Raw genomic sequence first — 24,454 nt, forward strand, 5'->3', positions numbered from 1 at the left:
TGAGCAAGAAGCGAGGGAGGAGTCCAAAACTCACCAGCCCTTTGTCTTACGCCTTGCTTCAATGTGGACTAATCCCAGTGGGGGGCGGCTGTCCTGATTGGACAACCAGACCAGCTCTTCTTGTAAAATGCAGGGAGAGAATGCAGCAGTTGTGCAGCAATTCCTGATAAATACAGCGAACAGGGAAGCTGAAGACATGTCGACCACTGGAACTTAAACCAAAGAGGATGACTAAGGAAAAGCGGCAGAAACTATGTCCAGCGACCAGAGAGCCTTCTGTGTAACCGGAGCCTGCTGTAGCCCTTTCTTCTAATCGACCCGAGGACTCTGAAAACGACCCAGAGCCTGGTGAGACCCACTAGACTCAAGACGACCTGCATTTTGAGCCATCCCACGCATTGCTGCAACCTTACGTTGTTGCAATACCCAAATACCCTGGGATCTCAAGCCATCGTGTGGTGCACTGTCTTCCGAATTCCAAATCTCGCTGAAACTTCGTGGGCATCCTGGTGGATCTCCAGAGACACGAATCGAGTCCAAAAAGACCCCTCACCAGAGTGCTGGACCTTTAAAACGATGAGAATTCAACTGCAATTTTCTGTCTTCGTCTGTGCTCCTTGAAAAGGGAAACCTTGCCTAGAGCCTTCTTCATCGATCCCTGCTGCAAAGTCCCTTCTGAGGTCTTGTTTTCAGTCTCCACGACAAGCAATCCACTGACCGGGTATTTGGCTGCAGACCCTGAAGTTCTCCTGCTGCAAAAGCTTCTTCAATGCTGAGGTACTGTGTTGGCTTGGGTATGTACTTACCTTAAGCCTGTTAGGATTTCCGTGTAGCTACATGGTGTTTTCTGTGACTGGGAAGTCCCTCGTCCAGTACACCCAGTCCCACTGCTAGGGTGTCTTCTGCGAAGCCCCTGGACCCTCTTCTAACTCTAAAATAAAGTACTTACCCGTTTGCCCAGTTTTCCTAAGGAACTCTGACTTTTGCTACTTAAGAACCTATTCTGACACTGCCCGTTGGTCACTAGTCCTAGTGACCCCCCTTCTGCCACTGAGAACACTCATGGTCTAAGAATAAGGGAAAGACTGTCAAGGGATTGGGACTCCTGCCTAAAAAAGAAAATAAGTGTTTTAAAAATTACTTACTTGTAAAGAGTTAGTTGGTAGTCAGGGGAAGAGTTAGGTTGTTGCCTACCTAGAATAACTATTCTGTAAGTTGTAACATTGGGTTTTACTTTCCCCCTCCATTGTGAGGTTAAACACAGTATGTGGGTTTTACTTACGTTGTGTTAGCTGTGTGCCATCCAAAATAAGTTAAGAGTTACTGCTTACCTCAATATGGGGTTCCCCAATTTCAAAAGCACCTGTAATTGTATATTACAACCTTAGGTTTTACTCACCCAGAATAACTGTGTTATGACAAAAGTAGTTATAGGTTTTTACTACATCTAGACTAAGTGTTTCAGTATTCATCAAAAGTATATTGTCCAGTTGACTGATTAAGTGAGTTCAGCCTTGTACCAAAGGTTGTGTCCCTATTGCCACGAGTCAAGGTTCTTGTAGTGCACCCAAAGGGTACTGCATCCAATCTTGCCTAACAAGCTCCCATGCTGGCGCTGGCCGACAAATAGGTGGAAAAGATCAGAACAGCCCACACAAGGACTCCTTCACCAGCTAGATCGGCGCCAGGTGCACTTTAATGGCCTCAAGCCAAACTGAGCCAGGGACAACAGATAAAGCAAAAAAGTGGTTGCAGTGATGGATCCTACACCATGCTTGAAAACTGTTTTGCTGGCTCTTGCAGAACTTCCAGGTGGACAGAGCTCTTGGGACAGAGCTCCCAATTCTAAAAACACAGAAGCTAGGCTGTCAGATTGAGTGAGGCTGGGTTATGGTGCAGCGCCTCCGTCCAATGCCCCCCCCCCTAGTAACTGGACAAGAGTAATTGGTTCAGGCGCAGCTGGATCGTTGCAGCTGACGAGAAGACAAGGTCTGAGTACCAAAACTGTTTCAGCCACGCAGGGACCAATAATATCGTTTTGCACCGATAGTGTGTGAAGGTGTGTAGGACTCGAGGCATCAGAGGAATTGGTGGGGGGGGGCGGAATGCATACAGAAACCTCCCTTCCCATGGAAATGAAAAGGCAACCCCCATTTTCTGAATCACCCGGTAGATGAAGGGGAATGAGAAACAGGTTGTGCCGTAGCGCCTAATGCTACCAGGCTTGGGCCTCCTTGGAAAGCTGTGGGGACCTCGTCCCTCCTTGCTTGCGGACATAAAACATCAATGTTTTGTTGTCTGGGTAAATCCGTACCACCTTTCCCCTCCGGAGGGAGAGGAAATACTTCAGGGCCCAAAGAATTTGGCCGTAGCGCCAGCAGATTAATGTGCTGGCTCTTTTCCTCGTCTGACCAAAGGTATGTTGGCCTTGACAACGGGTGCCCCAGCCCTGCATTCAAGCATCCGTTGTGACAGTAGCCTGATGTTCCATCAACCTGAAGGGGGCACCTTGCACCAGATGTTCGCTCACTGACGACCAGCGAAGGCTCTGCCTGAAAACTGATGCTAGAGCAATGCGGTCGTCCCAGGACCCCGAGGGTTGGATCCAGCTGGCATCCAGGAATTCCTGCACCAGCCTCATGTGTAATTGGCAGGTCGTGAACAACGGGATGCATGATGACATCACCAGCAGGGATTTGTAGTTGCAGACTGGCGTTACCTGGGCACTGTTGAGATAGTGCACCTTTTCCTTAAGATCCGCCACCCTTTCATCCGAGAACCTGGCAGTGCAGGTCTGGGTGTATAGTCTTGCTCAAAAATAGAGTGCCTGTTGCGATGGAACCAGGCACGACTTTGGGAAGTTGATGGAGAAGCCCAGCCACTGTAGACTATGGATGGTGGCGTTGGTTTCTGCCAGCGCATTAGAGGGGGGCTTTCACTAACCAGTTTAGATTCAGGTAGACGTGAACTCCCCTCTGCCGCAGATGTGTCACCACTGGTACAAGCCATTTGGTAAACACCCACGGAGCAGACTGCAGCCCGAATGAAAAGGCCTTGAACTGATCATGTACTCCTCCCAACACGAAGCATAGGTAGCACCAGTGTGAGCAGGGAACAGGGATGTGAATGTAGGCTTCCAAGGTCGAGGGATGCCAAGACACCTCACTATTGTAGCTGGGACAACTGCTGCTGCATGACCACGCATAACATTTGTGCCTTTAGGAACTTCTTGAGCACCCTTAGATCTAATATGGGCCTCCAACCCCAGGACTTGTGCAATTACTTTTTCCTTACCAGGCAGTAGCGTGAGTAGACTCCTCTGGAACCTTCTCCACTGCGCCCTTTAGCTGCAGAGCTCATACTTCCTGTAGCAAGAGGTCCCGCAAGTTTTCTGGTTTGTGTGCAGGAGGAATGTCCGATGGATAGTCCATGAACTCCAGCAAATGGCCCTGTTGGAGGAGGGATAGCACCCATTTGTCGATTGTGAGGTTTTCTCATTCTTCGACAAACCTTGATCGTCATCCTCCAACCGGGGTGCTGAAGCGGGAGTACCTGGCCCTGGGCTGGTCATGTCCGTTTGCTGGACTGGCCCCTAGATTGGGAGGAGCTATTGCGCCGCTGTGATCCCCTTTAGGACTGACTTTTCTCTACTGGTCCCCTGATAAAATGGGATCTTGTAAGAGGAGGACGACTGGTACGTGGAGTGTTTATCCCACAAAGTCCTGCCATAATGCCCTTTTCCCAAACAGGACTGGAGCCTTTGCTGTAGCATGCCCAAGAAGCGAGCAGTTTCCGTGCCAGTTTTGATTGATTGTAAGGCTTCATCCATCAAAAGGCACATCAACGACCATGGACTGGCAATCGGGTCTAAAGTCTGTGGCTTTGAGCTAACCCTGCATGTGTAGAACCGCTCCACTTCCAAGCTGGCGATAACGAGTATCAGCCATGTCCACAGAGACCATGATGGCATGGTCTGACATCAATGCTCCCTCCTGGAAGATGCCCATGGCCTCTTGTTTTTCATCTGGCAGAAACTTTAGCAGGGGACCCATCTTGTACCATGGGTCGCGATTGTAGCATGAGAGTATGGCCATTGCATTTGCCACCTTGATCACTGTGGCCGCTAGGATAATCTTTTTTCCAAAGGCGTTGAGGCATTCAACTTCCTTGTCTGGAAGGACAGAGCAGGAGGATGATGGGTTAGCGGACCTTTTCCTGGCAGCAGCAGAGCCAACAGTCTGGCGTGGGTTGGGTGCAGTGGCATCGCTCACTGGGGCTCTGTTCTCGAGCTGGTCTTTCTTAGTCAGTTGTGGGGAGTGCCAAGGTGACCTGGCCATGCTCCCAGACATCTTGCAACAGAGGGATGGACATGACAGATTTAGTGCGCTGTTCTCAGAGTTGGTATAGCACACTTTCGTTGCGCTGCTCCTCCGGCGCAAGGTCAAATTCTTGCCCGCCCTGGACATGAGTGAGTGCAAGTCCCTTACCTCATCAGGGGGCGAGTCCCTGAGTAATGTCACCTGGCTCCCCATCACCTGCGTGGAAATCGTCAAATTATTTGGGAAGTGGAAACCACATCATCCAACTGGTCGGGATCAGTGCCTGTTCCAGTATCAGACAGCCTCCGCGGTACTGACAGGTGTTCAACCCTTCTGGGAGGGTGAGGGATGTAATCCATCTCCCTGGAGGGCCCAGTGTTTGGGAATATTCTCTGTTTAGGCTGAATTTCCTAACCTAGTGAGTCCCCCAGCAGCTTTGCTGGATTTTTGGGGTTTATTTTTTTCTCCTGCCAAGAGTGAGACTCTTTTACCTTCACTCTTGGACATGATTTGAGTGTGTTTCTTTGGATCTAGAAGTGTTTAATGGGCTATGGGGTCGTTTAATCCATAGGGTTTCATGTGTTTTTGTGATATGTGTTACGCAGCACCCTCAGTGCAGTAACACAGGGGTGTCATAGTGACCCCCCAGTATAGACTCCATACCCTGGGACTGACTACTGTCTCCCAGGGCATGTAAAGCCACCATTGACTTTACTAGTCTTAAATTCTGAGCAGAACCAATACCAACCATCATATTGTGGACGTACTGGCTGGGGCAATTCGATTGCCCCAGGGTCTGTTAGTCGAGGGGGCACGTCTCCGTCCCCCCTGATCGAGTTTTGGCTGGTGGCAGTGGATACTACTTTTTATATTCAACCGCAAATATTTTCCTATGGGATTTCCCATTGTTTTAGGCTACTATCTTTATTTAATTATTTACGGTAGCCTCGAACATACCGCCGGTTTATTTAATTAATATTAATTCTCCGGTTGGTATTTTTTGCCAAAACTTGATTCTAAAATGGCGTTTGTGTTCTCTTCTGTGACTCCAACCCAAGTCGAGCCCTTTGTTCCACTTTTTGGCGGGCTTCTCCACAGAAGCCCTCCAAAGTGGTGCCACTATGTCTAGGGTACTTAGGAGGGGTGGAGGGGAATTTAGGCACCCTGGACTGCATTGCCTAGGCAACTCAAGTCGCACTCCGCCCTGATTGGCCCAAGTGGTGAGCCGGCCGGCTCACCACTTAGCATGTTTGAGTGACAGCTAGGCTGAGTGAATGGGGGTTTGCTGCATAAAAGCAGGGCTTTGGGGACTGGAACTTCAGAAGTCGCCACAGGACCCAAGAATCCGACGAGGGAGAAGCTGAGCCGACCTGCCACGACACCACCACCGGTGGAGCCCTGCTGGACTGCCTCACCACTTTTCCCAACGACAGAGAAGATCTCCCGCCGGAGAGTCTTCTTCCTTTGACTGGTGGGGATAACCAGTTTCACCGTCTTTTCGCTTTCCCGACGTACCTCGTGGCCGCCTTGCCCGTGCCAAGCACCCCAGCAACTGGGATACCACGTTTTACCACGACCGCGAGACAAAGGTACCACCTTTAACCGGAAAACTCTGCGGCTGGTTTCTGCCCTGGTAGTGCAACGACCTTCATCTTTCCTCCAAGTCGAGATCTTCTCTTCCCCTGGACGACGACGTAACTTGCACCCACTACCAGGAACAATTGCCACCGCTGGAGGATCCTTCCCACTTAAGGTACCGTGTCCCGCCTGGCTTCCTTTGCTACCGACTGTACGAGGCAGATTTAGCCCCTGGCTTTCGAACCTGGGTCAGCCTGGGTCACCTTGGCTAAACTTTTCTAAGCCCCTCTAAACGCTTTTCTGAACCCGCTGCAAGACTTTCTAAGCCTAGTGTAACTGTGATCTTGGGCGCATTTGTGCTCTGCTCTAAGAGTGGGCCCAGCCTTTGGACTTTGGCTCACCAGTGACTTTTTTTGCTCTCTGCCTTGCTAACAGTGTTCTGGAATCGTAGAGTGGTGTACCTTTTCATATTCTGTCTCCCCCCCCCCTTTTCCACAAACTTATTAGAGTGCAATCTAGTTAAGCTCTCACCCCTGTATGAAAATAAGTGGTGTTTTACTGTGATTTTCTAATAGGGAAAAAGGGGTCTATATATCATAATAGTAACTGTGTTTAGAATATTTTACAATAAGAGTGCTGGAGTGTTTCAACTGTGTGTTTTTAAATAATTATATACTTTGATACCAAAGCTCTGGTCAGTGTTTGCTTGTATTATTGTATCTGAGTGCCTATTGAGTATACTTTGCATACTGCCTAACTCTTCTTGAGGAAAGTCTGACTGCTCAGCCACAGCTACCAGGTAAATCTGGGTGGTACAGACTGCTACCAAGTGGGTTTACTGCCAACACCTGTAGTCTTAAATCTTTTGCAGTGGTCCCTAAGGGAACTGCACAGGTTTCTGCCCAACACCCAGGGACCTCTGCATGCTGTCGCCTAGGAGACACTGAGGCTGGTGCAGGCAACCGTTGTTGCAAGGTTGCCACCAGAGTGGTTAATGTGGATAAAATGGGCAGTGATAGGTTTCCCTGTGGAGGCAGCAATGGAGCTGGCTGCATTAAAAGCAAACTGTACTGCGTATGAGATGAATGCACAGGAGGTAACAGCGGTAGTCTGATCAGGCTTGCCTCAACCCGTGGAAGAGCTGGATTGCCTTCTGGGAGGCAATGTCCTGTGTGCTGGAGATGACAGCTCTGACATGATGGCCTCATTTGTTTCTTCTATCTTTTCCGATTGGGAAGGACTTGGCTCTGAGAAAACGATGCCTCCCGGTAGCAGGGCCACCCCAAGGTTTGGAAATGATGCCTGTGGACCGGCCGTCAATGCAGACACTATGCTGGTCTGCGTGCCGCTGACAGCAGTTACAATGGCGGTGGTAATCTTATGGAAGATGCAACCCCCTGTCCCCCCCCCCCCCATCAGCGAGTGTATCGCAGCAGGCGACGTAGATGCCGTCGACTAGGTTCTCGATGATGCAGCAGTTGTGGCGGTTGACTGTTTCCTCAATGATGAGGTTGTGGCCGTGGACGGATTAGTCAACGCGGTAGTTGTGGCAGACAACTGCTTCGTTGCAGGTGGACAGCCTTGGGGTGGATGACCTGGAGGGAGATCTGAACAACGAGCCAGTTTCCACTGTAGAAGACCAAGAGTGGCCACCAGATTTAGACCGACTTAGATGAAGACATCTTCTTGGGGCGATGGAAAGGGCCTTGGCTCTCCTTGCCTGGCGACTCCCTTGGGCACTGACCTTTGGTGAAGACCGTTCCTTGTGCAAGGATCTGGGCTCGCAAGGATCTGGGCTCGTTGCCAGCGGTGTCTTTATGCCTCTTCTTGCTGGTGGCCTGGACTTTGTGAGATCTTGACTTCTTACTAGAGGTGGATCGCTGGGCCGCCCTGCTGTAACGAAGCATGACTCCGTACCGATGCAGAGTCAGAGGCCCCGCCGGAGTCCTCAAGCCACTCAACGATAAGACGATGTTGATCCCTCAGCGTCTTGTTGGAGAACAACTGGCAGATCTCACAGTCTTAGATGACATGGTGAGGGTGAATGCAGTAGAGGCTGTTGTGGTGATCCTCTACGTAGACAGTCTTCAGTCCACAGCGGTCACAGGCCTTGAACAGGTTCTTCCTCGTGGATTCAGCCACGAGGTAGACAACTGCTCAGACGTAGCTTCGAAGATTACCGGCGGGAACGGTCTAAGGAGTGAACATTGTCGCCAAAGCCGGCCGTAGAGTAGACGTCTAAAAATATACATTTTTCGTGGAAATGTTAAAATACAAAATTTGTAGAAATGTTGAAGAGATTTTTGAGGACTCGCACTAACGTGCAGTAAAAAAATCTGAAGATGGCCAACAGGGGAAGAGTTCCTATTGGCTGTGGACAGCATGACCCAAAATCACTATTAAGAGCACAAAAGTGACTGAAAGGTTTTATAGGGGGAATTCTAATGTATGTGCTATTCCCCTCAATCTTAGAGACCCCAGCTATTTTGTTGGATTTAAGGACTTTTTAATGTTAAGCCTGGAGTGAGACCTTTTTCTCACTCGCTCATGTGTTTTGACCTGATTTGGGTTATATGTTTCGTTTGTATTTGGAGTCTAAAACTCCATAGGCATCTACACACAGCACCATCAGTGCAATGCCAGAGAAATCCTTTAGATTTCTCATAAGGTTTAACTATCTTTTCTTGTGTGAACTACTGTTCCCAAGAATAGTAAAGTGAAATTGACTTACTTACCTTTTCTCCTTGTAGGTCCAGCACACACCATTTTATGTGGAATGCTGGGGGTGGGTTACCTACCTAGTAGCCCCTTATCCTACCTACTCATGTAAAAAAAAAACGTTGTTACCCTCCACTACTTTAAATGGCTGGTGCCAGTGGTTTAATTTTCCTACCATTGTTCTTTTCTACCTTCGCTGCAGTATAGCACGCATGGGGAACTAATTGTCAAAATGGCCTGTTCTTTTTTCGCCATTTTTTGTTTGTGAGGTCTTTCTTGGATTTTACTCTGCATGCAAAGCCAGGTTTGAGCCCTTTGTTCGTTTTGCCTTTGGCGGGCTTCAGTACTGAAACCCGCCTCTGGCTTCAGTGTGCCTGGAAGGGCAGGAAGTGAGGGAGGTTCTCGAATCTCCCCTGTCCTTTGTCTCTAGGAATACCTGAATGCACCCAGTCCTGATTGGCTGGCTGCTCTTTCAGGAAAGCCACCCTGCTGGTTGAGTGACAGCTAGGCTGGGCATGAATGGGAGAAACCTGCTTAATTAAAGCAGAGCTTGAAGAGGGATTCTCCCTCCTTCTCCTCCGACATGCGGTGTAGGCCCGATGGGCTTCTGGAATCTTGGATTAAACTCTCAACGATTCTTGCCCGGACAAACGACGAAAGAGCACACAGGCTCGATTAGACAAAAATAGGAACTTTTTAACGAAAAAGCACGAAAACGTAGAAAAGCTCTGAGCAAAACATGAAGGCTCCCAACATTTGAACGTGTGGTAAAAATCTGAAGATGGCTGCCAGAGGAGGGGCTTAGGGAGAGGGCAGTCATTGGCTGGGGGAAGTATGACTCAGAGCTCAGTGATTGGTTTAAAAGGAGAAAGACAGTTTATAAGTGAAACTGAAACAGTTTTTTCTTTTACCAGGCATTCCCGGCATGACAGGGAATATCAATGAGCATGTGAATCCATGCCAAATCCCATGCTGGAGAAATGTAGCTAAAGAACTGCATCACAAAATCAGGAATAAGGTGATTTTTGTACTTTTAAAAACGAAACAAATCTAAATTTTAAATAAAAATCGAATACTTAATGACAAAAGGCACTCATTGAAAGGTAAGACCAGAGAGAAAACCTCGGTTACAAATTCAACTACTAGTCTATATCTTGCTGTGGGTGTTTTGGTAAATCACGAATCTAAGCACAGACACTATGCAGGTGAATCAATATGTGCAAATACTACAAACATTTTAATTATATTCAAGTGCAAATGCAAACCATTGACCATGACGAGCCATATGCCATCACAGACATTTTAATACCCTCCATAAAATCACAGCATAACACTTTTTCCTTTAAAAAAAAAAGTTACCTTTTTCAGGGCTGTAACCTGGACAGCACAGAGCTCACCGAGACACTCTGAAATCTTGTCTAAAGGCAATCTACCGAGAACCAAAGCTGTTCCTGTATTGATAAAAAGAAACAGTTAAGAGTAGGAAACAAGGGGTGATAAGTGTGTATGGAGTAAAAGGCATGCTTACAACAGGTAGGGCAGCACATCAATACTACATAACTGGGCATAGAAAGCAAAGAAAGTAAATAGATTGGTGCATAAGGGAGTGTGAAACCCAAAGTGTACTGAAAACATGTGTGGCAAATATTACTTAACAGTAATATTCTTTCTGTGGCTTATATCTGCTTAGAACTGCATGCTTTGCATAGGTCGCCATCTATAGCATGGTGCAGCGTATTACATATTTTTGTGTTTTTCGAATTTGAAAATAGGAGTTGATAGGGGCGTACCTGCAACACCTTCCCTACTCTACGTGTGAGGAACCCATTATCTTTCACACATCAACGTCCTCAGATTGTATGCTTTCGGACATGGTGTATGACAATCTTTGTACATGACTGGTTTGTATATATGCTCCTTCTGCTCCAGTTTGGGCGCATGTGATTCTAAGCAGAAAGAAGCCACAGAAGAACAAGTTACTTACCCATGGTAACATTCTTTTGACTTGATGTTCCTCCCAGGTATGCCTCATCTTTGATATTTCCAATATCCAGCATGCTGCCTCGGCACATTTCTTTTTCAGTAGAGGGCGCTGTGCATCGATGCCTGGTCGAGTTGATGTCCCTGGGAGGCCTCCGTATGGACATCGACATCACCACAGGTATAAGTAGCGCAAGCAGTGCCCGTTGCTCTGTTCCGTTTTGACAAGTGAAGCACTGTCTTGAGTTTGACAGTTACTCTCCCTGAGAGAGCGCAGACTGCAACTGCAAGCGATGTTTTACTGCAGGGTAAATTGGGAGGGGCGAGAGGTATAAGGGGGAATTCTCAGAAATGTGCTAATTCCTCTCTACCTTAGAGTCCCCCAGCTCTTTCACTGGACTCTAGGGCTTACATTTTTTTGCCTGGAGAGAATGAGACCCTTTTTTACCACTCATGTATTTTAATGTGATTTAGAACTTTTTTTTTGGTTGTGGAGTCTGAAACTCACAGGCATCATCTTTTTACATTGCGTCACACAGCACCTTCAGTGCAGTGGCACAGGGAAGTCTTTTGGATTTCCCAAAGTTTAAATACCTTGTTGTGGATAAACTACTGTTTCCAAGAGCAGTTAAGCGAAACTGACTTTACTTACATTTGTAACTTTCTAGGCCAAGCACACACTATATTACAATAGGGTGCTGGAGGGGTTACTTAGTATCCCCTTTGTCTAGCTTCTCATGTAACAATTTTATGTTACCCTTTCCCGATGAATGGCTGGTGGCAGGGGTTTACTTTTAACTACTGTGGTGTGCATTTACCGCGGACTGCGGTTGCAGATGCAGCAAAAGTATTCAAGGGTGCCATGTTTGCCAAAATGGCCCGGTCTTTTTTTGCCATTTCTTTGTAGAAAGGTCCTTCTTGAGATTGACTTTGCACGCCAAACTAGGTTTGGTCCCTTTGTTCGTTTTGTCTTTGGCGTGATTCAAGAGTGAAGCCAGCCTCTGGCTCCAGGGTGTCTGGTGGGGGCAGGAAGCGAGGGAGGTGCCTGCATCTCCCTGTGCTTAGTCTCCTAGGAGACAGGAATGCACTTTTAGGTGATGGCCGGCTGGCTGTCCGGCAAGGACAGCCACCCTGCTGGGTGGCTGACAGCTGGGCGGGAATGAATCAGAGAAACCTGCATAGAAGGCAAGGCTTTTTGGCTTTGAAGGCAGAGTCGACCACTGGACGAAGGAATCCGAAGATAAGAGGGCACCTGCTGCAACTCCTGGACCGTTGATTTGCCCGGTGAAAGCATGCTGCTGTACTGAAACTCCAATTTCGTTTCGACTAGAGAAGCCCTGCAAGGACGACTTCTCCCCTTGGGTTGGTGGGACCAATCAACTCCAAAGTAAGCCACCTGGACATCCTCTCTGAGCTGGTTGAAATTCTAGTGCAGTTGCTGCTGGAACGAAATAGCCAGGGAGAGGAACACCAGATCGTGTGCGTTGCTTTTAAGCTGCCAAGAGCTCCAGGAAGATCCTCCGAACTCCCAAGAAGCAGGACTGATCGAGCCTGAGCCCCCTCAACAGAGTGCTGGATCCCAGAAGCAAGGAAAGTCCATCTGGACAGCCAGGAACCGCTGTGTTGCTATTTGCGGTAGACGCGAGGAGCTGAAACACCGAAGTGCAACTTGTTTGAAGACTGCTGGTTGCAATCAGTGACTGTCCCATTGCAGTGCAGGAGTCCCCAGATGTCCTCCCTCTTGTGCCCACGACTGAGGCCCAGGAACACCAGAATCTGCAGAGCTGCACAGGAACAGAAGACATCTGCTGCCCTTTTCTTCAACCTAAGAGTACTGTACAGTCTAAGAGAACTTACCTCTTGTCATGTAACTGCACTTGTTCTCTGTTGGTGAGACTTGTGGTTACTCTGTACAGTTGACGGCTTATTTACTTCAAAAGCTTAAACAGTGTGTGCCCCTTATTTGATTTCTACTTTTCTACTAAGACTTCTAAAACATTGTGCAAGACGTTTACTCACCTGCAAGAAGTGCTTCAGCTCACCTAGACTTTTGTCCAATTGACTTTGGTTACACATGGCTCCCTGAATGACGCTTCTTCCATCTGACATTGTGTTGTCTCTTCCATCCAGGAAGGGGTTAACTAACTTTGCATTGGGGGTTACCAAAAGTACTTACCTGCTTAAGAATAATTGTGTGACCTCTTGTTCTGTTCTGATAATCTTTTTCTTTGACAAACTCTTAAGCAAGATTCTAAATGCAAACAGTGGTATATTAATGTCCACAGTGTCCTAGTTACTAAAGTCCCCTTAGGGTGTAGGAAGTGTCTGCGTACCATCCCAAAAGGGTACTTACTGATTTAGGAATATTAAGAGTGTGTATTTGTGTGTTACTATTATATTGCCCCTTCTGAAAAAGGTTTACACTGACTTAAATTAATAATTGTTTAATCAAGAAATCTTATAAGAGTTTATTTGAATACTTGTCACTGTGAATTTCTGTAACTCCACTACAGCTCACATTGACCCCTCTTGAGAAAAGCCTAGCTGCTCAACACGCTACCAACCTGTGCAGTACAGACTTAGACTGAAGGTTGGGTTCCTATTGCCAGGAGGTCAGGGTTGTTGTAGTGCACCCAAAGGGTACAGTATACAATCTCACCTAACAAGAAGGAATGCATGGGAGGAACATCCAGTCGAAAGAACGTTACCATGGGTAAGTAACTTGTTCTTCGAATGGATTGTGTTCTCCCACGTATTCCTTCTCTTTGATACACTCCCAAAGCACTTTACATAGTTTGGAGGAGGGAGTAAAATTTAAAGTGATCATGTATGCACAGAATGCAATACTGATTTTCCAATAGCTAAATCTTGGCTTTTTGAGGAGTGTAGACTGCAGTATTTAGTAAAGGTGTGCACAGACGACCATGTGGCAGCTGCACATATATCCTTCATAGGGACTCCCCTCTGCAAAGCAGACGAAGCTGCAACACGCCTGGTCGAATGAGCCCTTACATGTTCTGTAGGGTCTTTACCAGCCAGTCTAACATTCCGATATGATTAAGGTAATCCATCTGGAGATGGTTTGTTTGGTGATGGCTAGACCCATTTTGTGACCTGAATAGCCCACAAATAACTGGCCATTCTGCCCCAGTTTTACTATTCTGGAAAAGTAAAAACTGAGTGCACGTCTAGGGTCGAGCCTGTGAAGTCTCTTCCTCTTTCCCCGGATGTGGTTGAGGATAAAAAGATGGTAAAGTTATTTTCTGAGTAATATGAAACTCAGAAACCACCTTGGGGAGAAAAGTAGTCTTCACCTTTAGTACTACTCTGTCTTTATGAAAAACAGTGCGAGGAGGCTTGCAGGATAAAGCCTGTAGCTCACTCACCCTTCAGGCTGATATTGCCACAAAGAACACGGTTTTCAAGGTATGATGTCCTAATAGACAAGAATGTAGAGGCTCGAACGGAGCACCCATCAGAAACTTTAAAACCAAGTTGAGATCCCACACTGGGACTTGAAAGGGGGTCGGAGGGAAAACATTAGTTAATCCCTTTAGGAATTGTATTACCAGAAGCAACTTAAAGCAGGAGACTTCCTCTGAACTTCGCTTGAAAATAGAAAGCGCTGCCAGGTGTCCCTTGATGGTACCAATCTGGAGCCCCAGATTGGCCAGATGTAACAAAAAGTATAACACTGTAGTTGTATTACATGAAAACGGGTCAACATTCTGATAGCTACACCAGCTGCAGAACCTATTTCAGCTGCAGTGGTATAAAGATTTGGTTGCTAGCTTTCTGGCCGAAAGCAAAACCTCCATTACGTAATCTGGTAGGTCCCAATCCTTATACCTCAGCCTCTCAGAAACCATGCTTAAAGGCTGAGAGTCCTGATATCCCGGTGGAGAACCCACCCCTCTCGCGAGAGAAGATATTCTTTGTGGAAGACGAATCGGAGGGCAGATGGACATGTCCTCCTGGCCCAATCCGAGGCAATTAGGATCATGAATTTCCAGAAACGTCTGAACCTCCTGATTACGCGAGGAATGACGGGAACTGGAGTAATGACTGGGACTGGAGGAAACGCGTACATCTGAAGTAATAGCCTGCCATTCTGTCAGATGCTGTTAAAACCTGCCTCCTACTGAAGTCTTGTGAACTAAGACCTCAGAGAGGTTTTGGAGTGGCTGACAGTGGCTGAAGGTAAGGCAGCCCCTGCTGTTGCGGTCTTCTTACCTCTACCTCATCCACCATGGGGGAATAGTCTTTGACCTCTTTGAGCTGGCTTTCCGCTTCCCCTTCCAAATGCAGAATAGCGAAAGGACATACCCCTCTATGGCACACCTGTGGCACGGTTTGGAGCTTGCCTTATTGCAGCTCCAAGGGATTTGGCAGCCGCCTTGGAAGTTTGCAGCTTCTTCAAACTCATCAGCTTTATTCCCAAAAAGATGTGTGCCATCTAAGGGCATGTTGAGAAGTCTGGATTGAACATCTGGGGCAAATCCTGGCTTCCACCACCACACAAATATGCAGATCACCGCACTAGCCGCCATAGCACTGCTGATGCGGTCAAACGAGTCGAGACCAGTCTGGAGGGATTTGCACATAGCATCTTTCCCATCCTTGACAATGTTAAGGAAACCATCTCGTTCCTCCTCTTCGAAGATATGGTCAGCCACCATAGAAATAAACTCCCAAAGGGTGTGGGTAAATCTCACTAGCGCGCACGTAGCATTGGCAGATTTTAAAGCCATACTGCTGAGAAAACCACCTTAGCCATGGCATCATATCTTTTATCATCCCTATCATGTGGAATCGTGGGATAAGCATTTTGACTACCTGAGGAAGTAGTTGCCTGCACTACCAGGCTTTCTGGTGTGGGATGCTTTGATAGGTACAGAGGGTCAGAACTAGAAGCTCTGTATTTGGCTATTAACTACCAGGACAACCTCGGGAGTTTCCCAATTGGAAGTCACTCTTCTCTGTAAAGCCTGATGGAAAGGGACAATTGGGTCCCCTATCCAATAGGTCTGTTAAATCTTACTGTTCAAAAACAGGTGTGGATCTGCCCCCATGACTAGTCATGAGTTGTCTGTAGGTAATCTCAGCATGGTCTCCATGGTTTGCCTTCCCAAAATCAATTTCAGAAGTATCGATACCACTCGCCTCATGAAGACAATCTTGTAAATTCTTCATGGGAGATTCTTCAGATATGAGTTTGTCTGAAACAGATAACGAGTCCCATACTGCAACCCAAAGGATCTCTTCATCAGAGGACTCCTCTGGTTCTTAAAGTATTTTGACCTTGGTTGTGGTGTACAGATATTTTCATATGCAGTAGGTGTTCTGGAAGTCGATGACTTCGATAGACTAGACGATGTCAATGTCTTCATCGTTATAGTCGATGTCTTTGAGGCCAATGTCTAAGGAATTGACATATGCGGTGCCAAGGAGGTCGACACTCGAGGCGTCAATGGCTTCTCCTTCCTGAATAGGTTTCCTTTGGTGTCAATGACGTCGATTTTTTATGTTTCGAGGAGACTCTCTCGACTCGAGGGATGAGATTGCTCTCGAGGAGGTTCAACAGCCGGGTCCGAAGACTCATAGCTCTTGTGCTTCCCAGCTCTTTTGACTGGAGCAATGCCTCTAGGTGTTGTCGAGGGGTGCAAGGCCGCATTCTCGAACACCATCATACTCCCACTGAGGACTAGATACTAGATTTTGAGGGGCAAACGACCCATGAGGGTTAACTAGATGTAGTGGACGGTGACCTATGGTGTCTCTTTTTGCCATGCCTCGAAGACAAGGAATTATGCAAACCACTTCTTGAACAGGAGCGCTTAGACCTCTTCCGACAAGGTGACGAAGGTCTCGACCCGTCTGAAGATTTACATTTCGAGGGGAACAGAATTTTTAGGCCTACCCCTCTCCAACTTCCCTCTGCGCTATTCTCAAGGCCTTGGCTGTCATCGACTTTGCATAGATAAGCAAGCAGTATTCCCGAATAGCGGTGGATGAGTGGAAGGAGCAGATGCAAATAATTGTTTTAAAATTGCTTGACCCACCTGATGATCCGCTTTAGTTTGTGTCACCATAATAGTTGTGTGTGAAAGTGTGCACTGAGCTCCTTTTAGATACTTAAATGGCTTCCAATTGGACATTATCTAGGAAAGCGAAGGTCACGGTAAAATGTGCTAATGGGGTAAACAGAAATGTGTTGCTTTCTAGATTTACACAACACACCTGATAAGCCATCATGCGATGGTTGCTTTAGTAATAGCATTTACTTCCTGATCTATTACCATTGATAGGAAATCTTGATCTGTTTCTCTTAAGTTTTTTTTGTTGTCTAGATTGTACATCACTGTCCTACGAACATCAAGGGTGTGTAAAGCTTTCTCCACTTCGCAGATTTGAAAGAAAGCTGGTAGTTCAACTGACTGATTGCAACATGTAACTTGGAAATTCATTTTCATGAAAATCTAGGATGCTTTCTTAGCAGTACTTTATAACATACTTAATAACATACTTTGTTCAGTTACTTAGTACGTAACTGAACAAAGGGTTCAGTTACTAACAGGGCGTGCAACGCACCAATTTTTCTGATTGCAGTGATTGCAATAAGGAAAGCTACTTTATAAGAGTTCTTATAAAGGGTTTAAAACGAGACGCTGCCTGGAATTTTATTCGCCCAATTGGTAAGGCATTTTTTTTTAATTAGCTTAATCAATTCCCCCCGCCCCATGCCTAAACTTCCATTTTCAGACATTTACACACAAGAACCGCACATGTCAGAAAACACCATCTTGTGATTAGCTAATACATTGTTTAATCACCCTAAGTTCAAGTGATATTGCAGCACTAAATCTTTACACCCCTGTAGCACACATAAGCAGATACAAACTTTAAACTTACACCCTTGTCACCATGCCAGAGCACGCCTCATTCAAACGTCCACTGTGCGCAATCTATTGACGTTTCTCCATGGAAATCGCAAGATGCACCTCTGCTCTATAAATATCAACAAACCCTTTAATTATAACTTTGGATTTTCTCCTGCCAACCTGTCCGCCTATTTAATTCCAAGCATACACCACCCCTTTTTGCTGTGTTGCACCACGATGCATACAACACAAAGAGTCGCTTTCACTAGTTCTTAGGATTTTTCTCTACAAGCGCTTTGCGTTTCAATAATTATTAGATCAAAATAGTATTATATCAGTAGGTTGTTTCCTGTGCAAACGATTACTTTCCATCTTTGGACCTATAGCTACTGTCTTTGCACTGTGGGTATTTATAGGCGGTCTGTCTCTTTGCCACTCTTTTTTTATATAATTACCAATAAAAAAAACACTAATGCACATTAAAAAAACTAAATATTCGTTTCCACCCCCACAGACAAACATTATGGCCTGTATTGAAGCATTCCTATAGGAGCTGGAATAAAAGTATGAAAAAATGCATGAGGCAGTAAACCAGCAGAAACATTAATCGAGTGAACGCGGTGACAATTGCTCTCAAATCCTGTTCCTCGTCACATGGAAGACATTTCCACTTAGTGTACGTGCCTTTTTATGTGAAGTAATACCCACGGTGGAGAACACTTGCTGCCTAGAAAACTATGGCTGCTTGACCTACATAGCCGAAGAGACTACATCATTACCCAGCAGTGAGACTTCACGCAGCCTGCCTGACACGATCAATGTTGAGAATAATGTTGCTGATGTACAAACGTATTGCAACTGTTCACCCTAATGTTCCTAGTAGTAAGTATTGTGTCTATCCCTTTTATCTGCACCAACCATGCACTATAGTCTTCTATAGGAAAAAAAAGTGCATGCTGTCCATGTACTTCCTACTCCCAAGGATGAGTGGGTGCATGTGAATCTGAGCAGATAACAAAGATGACAAGCATTACATACCTATAACTATAGGTATGTAATGCTTGTCTGCTTAGGCTTGTGGACCACATGCTTTCCATAGACTAGCAAGCAGTACTAGGAGAAGGAGGTGGGTTGTTATAAGGAACAGAGGCAAACAGATGTCTTGTACTACTGGAAAGTCACTCCTAGCTTGTGTGTTGACAAAATGTTGGGTGAATGTGTGAACTGAGCTCCATGTAGCAACCTTGCAGAATGCTTCCAAGGGTACATTTGCAATGATGGTTAGAGTGGCACCAATACCATGTGTTGAATGTGCTCTAGGTGTAAATGACATATCTTTGTTTGATAACATGTACAATTGCAGTATGCATTGTACAATCCACTTAGAAACGGCTACTTTAGAGACAGGATCCGTGACGTGTAGTGTAGTGTACCCAAAATCCCTCACACATCGTGGTCCCTCTTTTTTCCAGCCGTAAGGGAGCCTTATAGTTAGAGTGAGCGAGTACAGAAGAGAGAAGGTCTAAGAGGCCTATGTTCCACAAGGGTGGGCGCATGTGCATTTAAGCAGATACAATAATCAGAAATGCTATTATGGTGAGTAATGCATGTCTTCGGATGCTTGTGAATCTGTATAGAATCACAAGGTGTGCATAGACTAGCGAGCAGTACCCAGAGATTATGGTGGGATGTGTGAGGGAATAGTAGCAGGGTGGGATGTGTGAGGGACTAGTAGCAAAGATGTCTTAAAACTGCTTGTCCCACCTGAGAATCAGACCTAGAGTGTGTATCCAGGCTGTAGTGCTGTGCAAAGGTGTGTACAGAACTACAGGTTGCTGCTTTGCAAATGGAATCTAGAGGAACATTTGCAATGAATGCTATGGAAGCCCCTATGCCCAGAGTAGTGTGCTCTAGGCATGAAGGGTAGAGCTCTCTTTGCAAGAGCAACAGTGTGATGCAGTTTACGATTCACTTTGAGATAGCTGATTTAGAGACAGGGTCCCCCTTCTCTACCAGCTGCCACTAAAACAAAGAAATGGTTTCTTTTACTTAGTGGCTTTGTCTTTTCCAGATAGTAGATAACCGCTCTCCTCACATTGTGTGTGGAGGCTTCTTTCCGCCAAGTTAGTGGGGTTCTAGAAAAAGGTGGTTAGTTCTATGGATTGGTTTACATGGAACTTTGAGATAAATTTAGGGCGCATTGCGAGGGTTGAACGCAAAACCACTTTATCTTTGTGAATCGTGACAGATGGGTCCTGAACTGAAAGGGCCTGCAGTTCGCCAACTCTTCTTCTACAGGTGATCGCCACTAGGAAGGTGGTCTTGTAGGTGAGTGCTTCAAGGCTAGCCTTGTGCATTGGTTCAAAGCGAGGCCCCATTAGTCTGGTAAGAACAACATTCAGGTGCCACCCAGGAGCCGAGTTGGAAATAGGGGGATGAAGCCTCTTTATTCCTTCCATAAATGCTTTAATTACTGGAATTTTCCACTACGAAACCTTGCTCTGGGACATAGTGTATGCCGAAAGGGCAGCTAAGTGGACCTTTAGAGAATTGAAAACCAGAAATGAATTTTAACAGGTAGGTTAGGTACAGGACAATATGTTTAGGTGAGCATTCAATAGGATTGATGCCTTGCCGTTACACCAGATGACAAAGCGCTGGCATTCAATGCCTGGTGTTTGGTTTCCATGCTTCTCCAAGTATGTCCATACATTTTTGAGGGAGCTGGAGGTGCCCGAACTCTAGGATCTCAGGAGCCAGGCTGCTAAGTTGAGCGTTTGAGGGCATGGATGTAGTGTCCCCCTCCCCTGGTCTTGAGACAGCATGTTGTATGGCACAGCAGCTTCCTGGGAGTGGATACGGACATTGCCATGAGATGAGAACCAAGGCTGGCAGGCACACATCAGGCCCATCAGAATCATCCTGTCTGGCTCTTGGTGCATCTTGCGTGCTATTCCGAGCAGGGGTATCGGGGGGGGGGGGGGGGGGGGGGGGGGGGTTCATGGGAGCGTAGACAAATTTCCCTGACCATGTTATCCAAAGACCGTTCCCCTTGGAGCGGTTCTGAGGGTACCTGGAGGCGTAATCTGGGTATTCTCCAGAATGGCAAACAAGTTGACCTCTGGAAAGCCCCATTCTTCAAAGATGTTGAGTACAATGTCCTTCTGTAGTTGCCACTCGTGCTCTACGGGTAGAGGGAATTCTCTGCTGCCTACGTCCGCCAGAAGATTTGTTCGTCTGGGACATGTGACAGGAGGCACATCTTGTGTTTGAGAGCCCACTTCCAAATGTTATGTGACGGTTTGGATAGCCCTAGAGAGTGAGTGCCCCCTTGTTTGTTTAAGTAATACATGGCCGAAGTACTGTCCGTGAGGACTAGAACGGTCTTCCCCTGGAGGTGTGTTTGGAAGGCCTTCAGTGTGTTGAACACTGCAAGCAGTTCCAACAGGTTTACGTGATTAGATGCTACCGCTGGGGAACCACATGCTGTGGGTCGCCTGTTGTTGGAGGCGAGTGCTCTTTGGTCTGAATTAGAGCCCCCAGAAACTGTTTGACATGGCTGGGGTTTAGACTAGACTTTTTCTCGTTGATCAAGAAACCTAGGTTGAAGAGGAGATCTACCGTCTTCTGGCTATTTGTTTGTCATGTTATTTATTAGCATTTATAAAGCAGTCAGCAGCCCTTCGGTATCGTGGTGCTGTTAAAGAGATACTTGCTGGTTACAGATGATACAGAAAGCTTAGTGATTACATACATGGGATGCAGAAAACTTAGTTACACGATATAGAGTGGGGGTAAGAATAGTAGCAAGCCTAGGATGGCGAGGCAGGGATGGTGGGGATGTGTGTGGGTTAGGAAGCTGATAGTGCCAATTGAACAGGGTGGTTTTGAGGGTTTTGCGGAAGGTGGATAAGGAGGGTTCAGCTCCGAGTGCGTTGGGTAGGGCATTCCAAAGATTGGGTGCTATGTGCGGAAATCCTATACCTCTGGCGTTTGCTCTTTTGATGGTGGGAACGCAGAGTTGGTTGGCGTGATTACTTCTTTTGGGGCATGTAGAGGTCACTCTAGCAATGGTTTCTGATAAATAGGATGGGGCAGAGAGACGGATTCATTTGTGCATTAGGGTGAGGATCTTGAAGTGCATCCTTTCCTTGATTGGGAGCCAGTGGGCGGCTCGCCTGGCCTGTGTGATGTGGTCTCTTTTGGGGATGCTGAGGGCTGCGCGGAGCGTGTTCTGTACTATTTGGAGCCTGTTGAGATTTTTTGCTGAGGTGCCTGCAAGAAGGGCATGCCAGTAATCCAATTTTGCTCCTATTGTGGCACGGGCAATGGAGAGGGAGCTTTGGGTGGATAGAAAAGGTTTTATGGCATTTATAAGTTTGGTTGTGTGGGCAGAGGCAATGGCGCTGACCTGTCGGGTCATCAAGAGAGTCAAATCAATGTAGACTCCAAGGGTCTTAAACTGAGGTGGAAACTGGTATGTTGGTGTTGTCTATGGTAAAGTTGTCATATTTTTGGTTGAGTTTGGGCAGTATTTCCTTAGGACCCAAGAGGATGATCTCAGTTTTGTCCCCGTTTCAGCAGAGACCGTTGGCTGCCATCCAGGTTTGGATTGTACAGTAGATTTGGGAGGGCTGCAGCGTCTTGGTCGTATGAACCAGCGAGAAGGAGGAGTACTTGTGTATCGTCGGCGTAGTTAGTGTAGGCTATGCCGAGTGAGTCCAGTTTATCAAAGACTGGCTTCGTGAATAGGTCGTAGAGTGTGGGTGCAGTACATGATCCCTGGGGCACTGCGCAGTGGATGGTGGTGGGAGCTGGATTAGCTTGGTCGGAATGGACCTTCACGACTGCCTTCTAGGAAAGAAGTAATCCAAGAAGTGGCAGGTCAAGATATTGTGATCAACAAGATCAAACGCAGCAGAGAGATCTAGGAGAAGCAGGAGGGCTGGTTTGCCCTTGTACATTATCTTGGTGATTTGATTTTTTAGGTCGAAGAGGGCAGTTTCTGTGCCATGACCTTTACCTATGTTCCGCATTGAAATATGAAAGTATGCATCTTTCATATCCAATGTGGCCATGTAATCCCCCTGCAGTAGCAGTGGGGATTAGCTCCTGCAGTGTTGTCATTCTGAATTTTTGAGGTTTGACAAAACGGGGTGCAGGGTGAGATCTTTTATGGGTACAAACAAGTACACTGAATAAATACCCTTGTTTACCTGGTGAATGGGAACGACTTCTACTGCTCCCTTTTCCAGAAGAACTTTAACCTCTTTCAGCAGGATGCACAGGTGTTCTGGCAACAGGGAAGTCTCAGGGAAGGACAGGACTAAAATTACATTTTATTGGACTGACAAAATGACTAGACAATTTGAGGACTTAAGCTACTCGCACAGCCCCCGTTTTAGCAACTCCGGATTATATAAATATATTGGTACATCTTGCACTATACGGGATAAAGGGCATTACAGGCACAGTGTGCAGATGAGGAGCATTGATCTAGACCCAGCGTTATGTAATGGCACCACAAAATACCGCCAGTGTCTGCAATATTTCTCCTTGGGAGGTTACTCAAATGACAATGACAAATGGCAGGGCACCACAATGATGTGCCTGGCAGATGGGATGATCGAGCACAGCGGAGCAGCAATATCCCAAATAGAGACTGTGTGCAAATATGGTCCCAACACATCACAAGGCTGACATATATTGCAACAATGAATAAGCCAGTGCGAATACATAGGGCCAAAAACATTGAACTTTGTTTTAGCAATGAAGGAAAAGTTTCTGGTGGGGTAAACACACAGTGCAACCCCACTCTTGTGACCTTGGACATGACGAAAGGCACAGCAGTGGTTATGGATTGGTTTGTGGCCGACAAACCTACCTGCACCTCCTACCATCTTGGAGGAGCAAGTGTTCACTGGCTACCCTGCACTCCTGGAAAAACACCTGAAGGGGGGAGAAGAAATGCCTGTCTAGGTGCCATAAGCCACTCTAGCACCTAAAGAAGCTTGCAGATCATACAAGAATTTGGTATGCTGCCAGAAAAAGGAAGATTTTAATGGCGGGGAAGAAAGAAGAGCTCAAACGGTCTCAAAAGACTGTTCCACTTGGCTCAGAGGAATACCTGACTAGTATCAGCGTTTTAGCTCAGCAGAGACTTTCTTTTTCATCTTTTTTGGCTCCTGGGGTACAAGCAGTTGCTGCACTTGTATACCCCCGCAGGATGCTGAGAATGGCTCACTATCCCACGTATCAAGGCGGTGCACAAACTAGGTTTTCAAATGAAGAACGTAGGTGGAGTTTAGAACACAGATTGGCTATCACTTGCCTTTGATTGGGTCCCATCACGGCTGAAGGCAGCAGTAAAAAATACTGGTTCCCGTCATCAAGTTCTTCTTGGTTCTCTTCAGCACGTGCCATTGGGGTCTACAATGAGGTGTTGCTATAGTCCAATAGTGAAAAGATGATGGTATCAATCGGGGCATCTAAAACACCTTACCATACAATAAACAGCAAAACTCAAACTAATATTTCTGGGGTTATAGATTTGTCAGGAGGGGATGAGTTTGTTACTGTAGAAGTAACGAAAGGGGGGAATGTTGGGAAAGAGAATAGTGCTTTTCTTAATTCCCAAGCACTTTAGAATTAGGCAAGACTTCGGTTAACTATTTTCTAAGCACTACAATAGTTAGGATTTAAATATATGATGGGTTGGGTTATTTATAATGCGCTTCATACCCAGAGGTTTCTAAGCGCGGACCTGGGGATCCAACCTGTGTTGCTTCGTGTCATCTTGCTTCCAAGGCGTGTATGTTGCCGCCGAGCTATCCTCCCAAGACCATCAAATAACTTTTTAGATGGGTATATTTGTAAAAATTGTAGCTAGCTTTGGCCAAAGCACACAGTGAATGCAGCCTGTGCTAAAAATAGACTACAGGCAGGCTGTCAGAGCACATGACGTGGCTGAACAGCTGT

General features: G+C 46.5%; 1 protein-coding gene across 3 annotated transcripts in view; it reads right to left on the reverse strand.

Moving 5' to 3' along the window:
- TNPO3 (transportin 3) overlaps nt 1-24,454 on the reverse strand; it is a 1,153,743-nt gene that overhangs the window by 347,983 nt on the left and 781,306 nt on the right. For all 3 annotated transcript variants that reach the window (XM_069629554.1, XM_069629553.1, XM_069629552.1), the window contains exon 13: nt 9,975-10,066. In XM_069629554.1, coding sequence (XP_069485655.1) covers nt 9,975-10,066 — 92 coding nt within the window. The remainder of the gene's footprint in view (nt 1-9,974; nt 10,067-24,454) is intronic.

This window comes from Ambystoma mexicanum, chromosome 12 (genome assembly GCF_040938575.1).
Source record: "Ambystoma mexicanum isolate Mex_15411 chromosome 12, UKY_AmexF1_1, whole genome shotgun sequence".
Taxonomy (NCBI): Eukaryota; Metazoa; Chordata; class Amphibia; order Caudata; family Ambystomatidae; genus Ambystoma; species Ambystoma mexicanum.